Source organism: Pseudorasbora parva, chromosome 1, assembly GCF_024679245.1.
Source record: "Pseudorasbora parva isolate DD20220531a chromosome 1, ASM2467924v1, whole genome shotgun sequence".
Lineage (NCBI taxonomy): Eukaryota > Metazoa > Chordata > Actinopteri > Cypriniformes > Gobionidae > Pseudorasbora > Pseudorasbora parva.
In genome coordinates, this window is record NC_090172.1 from 35,479,739 (window position 1) to 35,491,732 (window position 11,994).

General features: G+C 38.1%; 1 protein-coding gene across 1 annotated transcript in view; it reads right to left on the reverse strand.

Moving 5' to 3' along the window:
- Positions 1-8,850: 8,850 nt before the first annotated feature.
- Positions 8,851-11,994, reverse strand: part of kiaa0232 (KIAA0232 ortholog) — a 29,240-nt gene continuing 26,096 nt past the window's right edge. Inside the window, exons 7-8 of the mRNA XM_067438921.1 lie at positions 11,390-11,498; positions 8,851-11,228 (exon numbers count right to left, since the gene is read on the reverse strand). Of these exons, the coding sequence (XP_067295022.1) occupies positions 11,212-11,228; positions 11,390-11,498 (126 nt within the window). The 3' untranslated portion in view covers positions 8,851-11,211. The remainder of the gene's footprint in view (positions 11,229-11,389; positions 11,499-11,994) is intronic.

Sequence of the window (11,994 nt, forward strand, 5' to 3'; positions counted from 1 at the left end):
GATCTTCTTTCACTAAATGCTAGACAACAGTTTCACTGGTAGCAGTTTGTTTATAAATGTATTTTTACAAATTTTCCATCCTATTTGAAACAATACTTGATTCCATATCAATAATCCTATAGTTTACGAGATACGGCCTATGTTTTTTTTTGTTTTTTTGTGTACCAAATATAACTAAGGAAATTGGGAAATTGGCTTTAAATTTAAAGCCACTTCTGATTGGAATGGTTTACAAGTCTTTGAGATCTATCACCTCTTTTCACCAGTTTTCTTCAGGCATGATTTTTTTTTTCTTGTTATTTTTTTTGTTTGTTTGTTTGTGCGGCTCTGAAGGGAAGTAGGAGAGCACTTAGCAATGATTTCTCGATGTTGGACGGTCTCTTGTTTTTTTTCCGGAACTGTATATCTGTATATTTATTTATTATTATTATTTTGTGTTTATGGCGTGTGTGTGTGTGTGTGTGTGTGTGTGTGTGTGTGTGTGTGTATACATGTATATGTGTGTATATATGGATATGGATATGTGTATGTCAATATGAATGACCTTAACTGTTTATTTAATATTTAATGGATTGATTGGGGAAGTTAAGGGGGATTTTGGTGTGAAGAGCTTGTCTTTGTTTTGTTAGTAGGCCTATGTATGTAGTGGATGTGATGTATGTATTGTTTTTTTTTCTTCTTCTTTTTGTTGAGGTCCCCTTATATGACGAGATATATCTGAATAGGTTTTCCTCTTAATAAATACATTTCAAATATATATATATATATATATATATATATATATATATATATATATATATATATATATATATATATATATATATATATATATACATATATAATGTGTGTGTATATACGCTTACCTAAAGGATTATTAGGAACACCTGTTAAATTTCTCATTAATGCAATTATCTAATCAACCAATCACATGGCAGTTGCTTCAATGCATTTAGGGGTGTGGTCCTAAAAATGTGCATAGGATTTGCATCAGAAGTAGCGTACGGATGAAACATAGGACGTGTGTACGCACAGAAAAATTCGGATTTATAAAACCGTGCACACGCACATCCTACACAGCTTTCCCTTAATAAATCACAATCAATTCTAAATGTAGTGCAGCTTTTGCAGTTTCATGTCACGCCCATAATTGCCCATAAATAGTCTGTGAAACACCCACAAGTTAATATAAATCGACTGTGAAATCATGGCAAACACAGAGAGGAAATCAAAATTGTTTTACTTCACTCAATGTGAAGTATCGGCGAGGTGGAAAAGAGGAGAAAAAATTTGTTTGGAATGCACAGTGTGGGCATTACTAATGCCAAAAAGGCACTTGAGTGGCAAAAGGTTGCAGACGCTGTAAATGCTGTAGCCTCACAACCTCGGACCATGGCCGAAATTTAAAAAAGAAATGGTCGGACATCAAAGTCGAGGCAAAAAAGCGTCTAGTACTCCATCGACAGAGTGTGCGGGCCACGGGTGGGGGAAAGTGGAAATCGCAGCTAACCCGTCTTGAGGAGAATTTCTTATTTTCTTTCTGAATGTTTGAGACATACATCATACGTTATTTTATCAAAAATAAAACAAACTAAAGGCATAAGCATGAATACCATGATTCCGTAGTTGATGAATAAATGTTTACTTTGAAAGCAACTTTCCCCAGTGGACAATTAATCTATCTATTTGTATCTATCGATATATTATCTATGTATCTGTGTCTATATCTGCACCGCCAGATGAACACATTGACGAGAATATCAGTTTTGTACATTATTTCATTCTGTTTAATATATTATTTATGAGGATGAATTGCATAACATGCCAATATTATCGCAGAACATATTTCACTTTTCTTTTTGCAAATATGTGTTAATTTGCATTTCTGTTGTATTTTTTGTTTGATTTTGTTTGTTTTAGATTGCAGATCAAACGGGTGTTCGTAAGGCTGTTAATTAAGACTTGCTTTGTGAAGTCTTCATGTTATTTATGAGAGGCAGTATTGTCATTTCTTTTACATAACGGTCTACAGTTACACACACTTTCACATTTCTTACATCTGCCGACGGTGTTGCCATTTCTCATTTCACCCATTTTTGCGTGTACACCTGGGTCAGAGCTTGCGTGAATTGGACCGCACATTTTCCTGTCAAGCTTTTTATAAATACCAATTATTGCGTAGAGAGTGGCGTGCACATTTATAAATGAGGCATTAAAATTGTGCATTTATAAATGAGGCCCCTGAACTCCAAACTGAATGTCAGATTGGGAAAGTTATGTTATGTTGCAGGTAGGACATTCTGGCTGAGCGCTTAGAGTCAATTTCAGGTAGGAGCAGGCTGGCATGGGTTTTGAACCAGTCAGGCTGGGATCTGGATTGCTTTCCAAAGATGGAAAATGCAGCCTTTATGGTAGGCTAGTAGAGTGGAAGTGCTGCCAGGCAGCCGTAATGTCTGCATGAGGAGGTGAGGAGTCAAAGCTGGAAGCAAGTGCCTGGAACGCATGCTGCGATACAGGAACATGGGTTGCAGAAACATCCAGATGAGGAGTAGGCTCAGGTCTGGCGTAATGAAACTTGTTTGGGACCATCCTTAGTTTACAATGTAGAAGGGCGTGGTCAGTGTCACAATCTGCTGAGAGTAATGATTGGCAGTGTGTTACTTCCTTCAAGTGTTCACGCTTCTCCAATACATGGTCAAGTTGGGGCCAGCGCTTAGAACGTGGAGGACGCCAGGTGACCTTGGAGGAGCTTGAGCCCTGAAAGAATGAGGAGGGGACACAGAGTCTGTGGGTGCTACAAAAATTCCATTAAGCACTGACCGTTGTCATTCATGTTGCCATATCCATGGCTTCCGAGAATGTCAGGCCATGCACTAGAGTTGGCACCCACTCGGGCATTAAAGTCACCAAAGATCACCAAACGTTAAGTTGAGGGGGTCTTCCTAACAATAGCGCTAAGTTGATTGTAGAAAGATTCCTTGGCATCTAGATCAGAAGTCAGTGTAGGGGCGTAAGTGGCTATGATTGTAACTGGGCCACAGTTTGTGTGCGGGCTCAGTAAGGAGAGACGTGAGGAGATGGGCACAGGTTTTTCCACTCAGGACAGTAGCTTGTTTTGGATTGCAAAGCCAACACCATGCATTGGTCTGTCACCGTCTGGGTATCCATTCCAGAATAAAGTATAGTTTTTTCCCCGGACAGAACCAACACCGGACAGCCAGGTTTCACTCGGCAGCGGTGGAGATGTTAAGTCGGAGTAATTCTGCATCAATCAGGGCTGATTTACGAGGTGAGACGCAGTCCATGTCAGAATTAACACCAAGAGAGCATACATTCCAGTATGCGATGGAGGTATATGCGACAGTTGCAGGATGACGACCAGGTCGCGCCTGCCATACACGTGAACCTTGCCGAGCAATGACAGCACTCTTAAGGACAGAGTGCTCCCGAGTTGCCAGTCGTGGAAGCTGAAAGTTTGCCGTCATAAAAGGAGAGATGAGATGCTCATAGGAGAGAGCGCCTGGGCAAAAATGTAAGTGAAAGCATGCATGCCCAGGTCAAACTTCCACCTCTGGACTCAGCACTACAAATTCCAACGGAACACAGGTGTAACTATATTACACACTAGAGGATGGATATACAGTGCCCTCAACAATTATTGGCACCCCTGTTTAAGATTTGGTCATGGACTTCTAAAATTTCTCCCTTTTTTTAAAACAACATAAAACCCAAATGCAAAAAAAGAGAAAAATCCAACTTTTCATTTAAGTACATTACTTTGGTGGTAAAAAAAAAATCACACATTTAGGGAAAAAAAAATCCTTGAAATCAGGTGTCCCACAATTATTGGCACCCCTAACAATTCCTCTGAAAAATGTAATTTATTTTTTTCTAAATATATTTTTCTGTAGTTGCTAAAGTTGGTTGGGGTATCTAGGAACTTTTAATTAGTAATTCATGACTTCCTGCTTCCCTGGGGTATAAATATGATATGACACAGAGGCCTAATTCTCTTACCCATTTGTCAACATGGCAAAGACAAGAAAACACACCATTCAGGAAAGGCAGATGTGTGTCAACCTTCATAAGTCAGGCAATGGCTACAAGAAAATAGCCACTCGCCTTAATGTCCCCGTATCTATAGTCAGAGGAATCATTAAGAAGTTTAAAACAACTAAACAGTGACAAACAAGGCTGGAAGAGGTCCCAAGTTTATCTTGCCACAACGCATAGTGAGGAAGATGGTAAGAGAAGTAATAAAATGCCCTAAACTCACTGTCACAGAATTGCAGCAAAGAATGGAATCTTGGGGTCACAAAGTCTCCAAAACAACCATCAGACGCTCTCTACATGCCAACAAGCTGTTTGGGAGGCATGTAAGGAAAAAGCCTTTTCTCAATATCACTCACAAGCGTAAACGTCTGGAGTTTGCTGAGCGGTACTGGGACTTCAACTGGGATCGTGTGCTTTGGTCAGATGAGACTAAGATTGAGCTTTTTGGCAACAGACACTCTAAGTGGGTCTGGCGTAAAACAAAAGATTAGTATGCCGAAAAGCACCTCATGCCCACCGTCAAGTATGGTGGAGGATCTGTGATGCTGTGGGCCTGTTTCTCTTCCAAAGGCCCTGGGAACCTTGTTAGGGTGCATGGCATTATGAATGCTTTGAACTACCTATAGTAACGACCTTACTATAAAAACCTGATGGCCTCTGCCAGAAAGCTGAAGATGGGTCGTCATCACCAGGATAATGATCCAAAACATGTGGCAAAATCTACACAAAAATGGTTCAGCAGTCACAAACTCAAGGCCCTCCCATGGCCACCTAAGTCCCCAGACCTCAACCCAATCGAAAACCTGTAGGGTGAGCTAAAGAAGAGAGGACCCAGGACAATGTGATCTAGAAAGATTGTGCAAAGAAGAATAGTCAAAGATCCCTCTCTTTGTGTTCTCCAATCTTGTGAAATGTTATAGGAGAAGATTAAGTGATCTCTTGTTGGCAAAAGGGGGTTGAACAAAGTATTAGGGATCCAATCAGGGGTGCCAATAATTGTGGGACACATGATTTCAAGTTTTTTTTTTCTTTCCAAATCTGTGATTATTTTACCACCAAAGTAATGTACTTAACGGAAGGTAGGATTTTTCTCTTTTTTGCATTTGGGTTCTATGTTGTTTAAAAAAATGAGAATTTTTAGAAGTCCGCGACCACATCTTAAACAGGGGTGCCAATAATTGTGGAGGGCACTGTATATGGATATATATTTAGAAATGACGTTCGGGTTCGGACCTTTTAAATTTAAAATGGCTTATTATGTAAGTAGCCAACGGGCCTGTTTAACTTGATGCAATTGTTTGTTTTTGTGATTAAAATAAATACATTTAAATAAATTTAACCACCTGAATTCTGTACAGGGTCCATAATGACATTGTCATGTATATACTTTTAATTTTAAATGTCTGTGGAGGAGCTATGATGTCATATGTGGTACCATTTGAAAGCTTAGAGTCCCTACTTTCTAAGATATGTATCAGCACCCTGCAGACAGTTTGGGCTGTTTCCAGCATATATAATTAATTTAATGACACTGGAATATTGCTTTTATATCACTGTGGTGGTGGAGGGGGTAGCAGGGTAGGCAGGGGCAGGGGGAAAAGGGGGTCATCCCTTCAGCCCCATTTGGACCCATTTCCACTATTTTCTGGAATTTAGTTAGCCTGACAAGCCAGACCCACATCAATCCGAGGGGCGGGATAAACGGTTGTCTTTCAAACTCCCTCTGCACGCAATATGATAGCGCTACCACCAACCAGAGCAACGAAGGTGAAACAGAGCTTGATGATAGATTAAACATTCGCCGTATCCGGTCGGCTAAACTCCGAACACATCTTCCCTTTTTAAGAATGACTTCAGTGCCGTTCTTTGTTCTTTTCTCAGAGAAAAGCTTAACTCCAAGTCTTCCAGAGTCGCGGTCAAAGCTGATTCGAAAGACCGCCCGCCAGTTTCTGTGTTGTCTAGAAGCACGCAAACGCAACTCGGCCGTCGTCATTATGGCCCCGCCCGCCGACTCTATAGCCTACACGATGTGGTTGGCCCGTCCAGATTGTGAGAAATACAGCTCAGAAGGGTATTGAGAGTTCCTAGACGACACTTGCGGGCAGATAAAATTTGCTTCCGCTAGATTTGCGTCTAGATTTCTAGGCATTTAGTAGAAACAGCCCAAACTATCTGCACTGAGTTACACACTTTCAAAAATGAATTTATATTAAAAAATAATAATAATAAAAAAGCGGGTACTTTTTTTTGGGGGGGGGGGGGGGGGATTACAGCTTAGACAACCTATACTTGCATGTGTATCACTTTAAGCAGTGTTGTATGTAACTTCAAAGGGTTTCCTGTAAAATGACACCACCATTTTTAACTTAGAGCACTGTATGGGAAGCTTTTCAATTTGGGTAGGCCAAATCCAGACGGAAATCCCAAAAAATATTTACCCTAACATCCGTCTTCCTGTGTGCGGAAATTAGTTTGTGACAACAACGCGCAACACGTGCGTGCCTATTGCCCGCGGCATTCTTGTCATTTCCAGCCAGCAGCAACTAGCGCAACTTCAGCGCTGCTGGCAGGAGGACAGCCTTGAAGCCATGATCCATAGTTGATGATGCAATTCTTTTTCAGCATAAAACCTCTATTAGCCTAAACACTATGATGGATTATCTAAATATATCCCATGTTCCAGTTTAGTAACCGTACAGTTAAAAAAAAATTTGTACGAGTGACTTTCATTTCAGTAAGCATTTCAAGTGTGTTACATTATTGTTTTGTTCTATTAGCTTGGGCCATTTTAGTAGTCCTTTGTTCATTTAATTTCAGTTGGCTATTTGATTGGGCTCTGCGCAACGTTATGCCCCATGTGCGTGCTGATGCGCTCGTAAACATTTCAGAATGCCATCCTACAGTTTCTTAATAAAAGCGGGCTTTCCACACAAACAAAAGTACATGTGTCATTAGTACATGAGGAAAAAAAAAATTGATTTTAACAGTCGGGCTCGGACATAAATATCTTAATGCCTGTGGGGTTAGGTTACTGCTCTGTCGGAGGCGGGCAGGCCAGGGCTCGAACAGAACAAATTAGAGGGCCCAATCCGCGGCCGCCCTCTAATACACACACACTTTGGATTTTGTGTGCCCTGAACATTAATGTTTTTTGTCATACAGGGCTGTGTTAAAAAATTCAAAGTATTATGGTTACAGCCTAACATTATATTAGGCCTACTCATAACAGAGAAAATTCTAATTATTTAGAAAAAGAATATCCTTTAAAGTCAAATTACATTATGTGTAAAGTCATTTTTTTGTGAAGTTGCATTGGCAAGACTTTAAGGTCAGGGATCCACTAACAGATTAAGCACTTCCTTCAGCCTGATTGTGGCATAACCCGGTTGGCAGGGTCAAAGCTTAATGTGCATCTAGAAAGGCCAATTTAACATTAGCTACCTGGTTACTGATTGTATAAATCAGTATGTTTCAGAATATTTCAGAAAGGTGCTTTCTTGTGCAGTAAAAAATAAAACAAATAAAACAAAAATTCAGGTCTCCAAATGAACATTTTCAAATGACTGATCACATCTAAATTTTTCAGTTGGCCGAATTGAAATTCTATGAATTGATGAAATTTAGATGATCAGTCACTAGAATTTTTTTCAATTGGAGCCATTCATTTGTTTTTACAGTGTGGTCACTAAGAAACAGAACAATTGTGAACTTTTTTTTAATGTTTATTAAAGGTTTAGAAACTTCACAATGGAAACAAAATGATGTACTCAGATGTACATGGCATTAGAACAATGCAACCAACTTTGTCTGTGTTGGGGTTTGGTGACAGGTATTCAGAGGAAAAATACAGGGTTGGGCTCCAATTAAGATGTCACAGAGATGAAATGGAGAGGGTTCTGCTTTAAAAGTTATACATTGCAATCAAAACTTAAACCTGTAAGTACAGACTTGAAAGTCATCCTCTCCAAATGAACTGACCAAACCAAATCCAAAAAGAAAAAAATGCAAATAATGCAATTTCTCCCACAGACATGAGTACTCGGGTCTTTCTTTAGCAATCATACCACCTCACACACAGAGCTAGACTTTAAAGATAACAAAATGTCACTTTTTATTTCATTTTAAAATGAGTTCAAACTAAAAGAGGAACTGATTCAAATTTCAGATTTCTGTAACTGTAAATAATCTGTCTATGCTGTTCCGTTATATTTGACTGTCACACACATTTACTGTAATATTTGTGCATTTTCTCAAAACGTTAACATTTGAAAAATGCTTTTGTCCTCTGTCACCCACCCACCATAAACAATTATTTTTTTTAATGAACATAAGTCCAACTAATGCAAGTAACAACTTTGGAGGACGGCAACATTTCACTCAAAGTGCTTGACAAAACAAGAAATAATTTCGATTTTTGATACGAGAAAGTGATGCCAAAAATGTGTAATTGCATTTTCGAATCTGACAGGATTTTAAATTGGAAAAAATTAAAGTGAATTGTAATATGTTAATTGTCAACTAAATCCAATAAAGGCATCCGGGTGCTGCTCTGCCCAGTTATACCATACAGTAAAATAATTTCTTTGTGCCATCACACTCGTTTTCTACAACTACACATTTATGATCTTTGTAAAACAAATCACACTCCCATAAGTCACAATGAGAAAAATATGGGGAAACAAACACACAAGCCATTTCAAACTGGGTCATACAAAATCATCTCTCCAAGGTTATGGTCTACAGCCATTTCCATACAGTCTAGAATCACACACCTCAAACCTTAGACCTGTTTCTGTAAAAAAAAAAAAAAAAAAAAAAAAAAGCACAAATCTTTTAGAAGAACTAAGTGTGCAGACATTTTTCTTGTACACATCTGAAGATTACATCTTAGACATGGTATATGAAAGTTAGCACCAATATATAAAATACTCTATAGATTTTACTATCAAGACCAATTTTCTATTTTTTTTATTTTCTTTCCTTTCCTTTTTTGTTGTTGTTGCGCTATTTAACCCAAAGTGCATCTCAGAACAGGTCAACAAAAACTCTTACTTGCAAATGGGCTTTTTTTTGTTGGGACATCTGATGCCAAAGAAAGTTAAAAAACTTAAATCTTCTTGAGCCAAATTAAGGACCCCCCCACCCCCACCCCACTGAAAATATTTAACAAGTAATGCTTTAAAACAGTTTCCCACATTAGTACAGAAAAAAACACTACATTTTTGACGAGAAAAAAAACATTGAGGGTGCTTTAAAAATGGTCAATTTCCCCAAATGTCTTAGTTCTGTTTGTAAATTCACACTTCTTAACGCTCTGCTGATGTAGCATACATGTAGTAATTTTTCACTTGTAAGAAAACAATTAAATGGGGGGTAAAAAAAACCAAAACAAACAAACCAAAAAAAAACATCCATTCTAAAGCTAGTAGAAGGCAGGTTAGACATGTTCAATCTGTTAAGGTCAAGAAGCAGACAAAGGGGAACAGATAAGACACAGGTGTAAAAGATGGTATTCAATCACAAATTAGATTTAGGGTGGACAGGATTTTGTATTATGAACATAAGGGTTAAACCTTACCCCACCACCTTTCATTCCACAGCCATAAAAAATATATAGGAAAGCATCCTTTCAAACTACGCAGGAAAAATTATTTGGGCCTTATTCAAAGGAAAACAGAGGGGAATTAGACTAAATTAAAGTAACATGTCACAAATAGACCCCATGTATGTTCCTCTTAGACTAAATTAATATTATAAGGTTGTAGAGTTTTTGTGTGCCAAAATACTATATTGCTTTTATAAACCCCTCTTCATTTTAGATCTTGCTAGGCATTGCCCATGCCCATTAAATATGATGCATAAGTGCACACTGAAACAGCCACAGATTTCTGAAACAAGTAGGAGGAAAAGTACATGAAATGAAAAAACCTTCAAGCAATCAAATGCAGTTGCTGAAAATACTCAATATTTTTCTTGTGAAAAAAAAAAAAACCCTCCAAAGACAGGGGAAGAAATTTCACTGAAAAACCAAAACTTTATATTAAGCTTAAAGAAAAAATACAAAGTTATGGCTACAATACCAAACTGCAACTGCACCCCATACCCCATCAACTGTAAGGTGTTATAGTTTTTTTTTTTTAAAAGACTTTTTCGCCCACAATGCTTCACTTCTCCATTATCTGCAGCATTTTTTACATGCTTTACAGATATCTTGCAATACTTGTATTCAGGTAAATGCAAGCTATTCTTTGACACCCCAACTCTTTCCCAATTTTTTTTTATGAAGGTAACTTCACAAATCAAACCAAACTGACAATAATAATAATAATAGTAATAAAAAAAATCAAAATGGCTGTATTAAAAAGGAAACAAGCAACTTTCAATTTCGAGGGGAAAACTGTTTCTTCATAAACCTTCTGTTTAACTATCTCAGTTTATTAGTTTGCTTATTGTATTATTACATTTTCAATATATTACTTTGCTTTATTTCTGTAAGATGCTTTCAAAACAGCATGGTAGGGGACAAAAGCACTTTCTTTCAACACACCAAACCTCACACAACTCTATCCTCTACAAGTCATTTAGAAAGAAAAAAAAAGCAAAAAAAAAGCAAGATGATCTGGCGGGGAAGGGGGTGTTGCAATCGTAGTGCTTTCAACCTGACTTCTGAGAATTCAAAGTTCGGTCACAGAAACTTAGACTATTAGAAGGACTGAGACTAGGTTCACAAGCACATGCACAATCAGTAGGACCACAATTATAGTGTATCCCAGATCAAACGTAAAAGTGAAGCTAAAATCTATAAGGGGTAAATAAAGAACAATCTTAATGCTTAACTATGCCTTTTATTCTTTATTAAAATTGATCAACCTTGGAATTAACAGACTGAAAACAGGTCTATAATAAATGCTGTTGACCAGAATCATCTAACTGTACGTTCAACCTATTGCCATGTTTTCCTCTCTCTGTTTTCATCTTGCTGATACACCATTTTATATGAACTGAGGAATAACAGGACTTAGGATAGGGTGGTTAAGTAAGAGCCCACTGCGGCCCAGGGCTCGCTGTTCTTGTAAGGGTCCTCCTATCCCTCCTCTGGTTTATGGTTGAAAGTGATGGGAGGAAAATAGTATTGGTACGCCTCCACGTTAAGCAGATGCTTCATACATTACTGCTTCCTAGAAGCAAAGAGTACAACATTTAGTTTTATACAAACTCCATCCAGTGTAGCATCTACAATTTTCATCACAATCATTCTCCATTTATAGGTCAATGGGTTTGTCAAAGCGGTGTACAATTGACTTCCCAGTTTCTAAAATAAATTGTGTACTTTTCTTACCTCCGCACTGAGAACCTGGAAATAAAGGAGAACATAGAGTACTCTGCCACCAGCACTCTTCTTGCTGCATATTAGTTAGGCACTGTTCTCCAAAATTCAACAGAGGAAACTGTTGAAATACACAAAGAAAGTCATTCAATTGGAAAAAAATATGTATCAGAATGCAGAGCCTTTTATACTGTTTTCTTTTCTTCTTTTTTTTATATGTTTTATATCACGTACATTCATGGCATATGTGAATTAAAGCTACACTGTGTGATATTTTCCCCCCTCTAGCGGTGTAAAGTTATATGACCATCCAGTGAATATTAATTTCTGTTCCTCTCAATTCTGATTTCGTTTTAACTTCTACGGGGGCCGGTTTAGTCCAAAATTAACATGGCAATCCCCCTCTTCACATTCGACGCGGTGCCATCAAGTGTTAAAGCGCGAAAGGCGAAGCTTGAATTTACGGGTATGTCCCTCTTTGGCTAATGTACTTTCAAGATGGAGGAGCAACATGGCGACCGACATTCGAACCCCTCACCGTATGTATTTTCAATGGCATATTATAAACTTACAAGAATACTTTATTACTTGAAAGAAGTAAATATACATTAATGAGC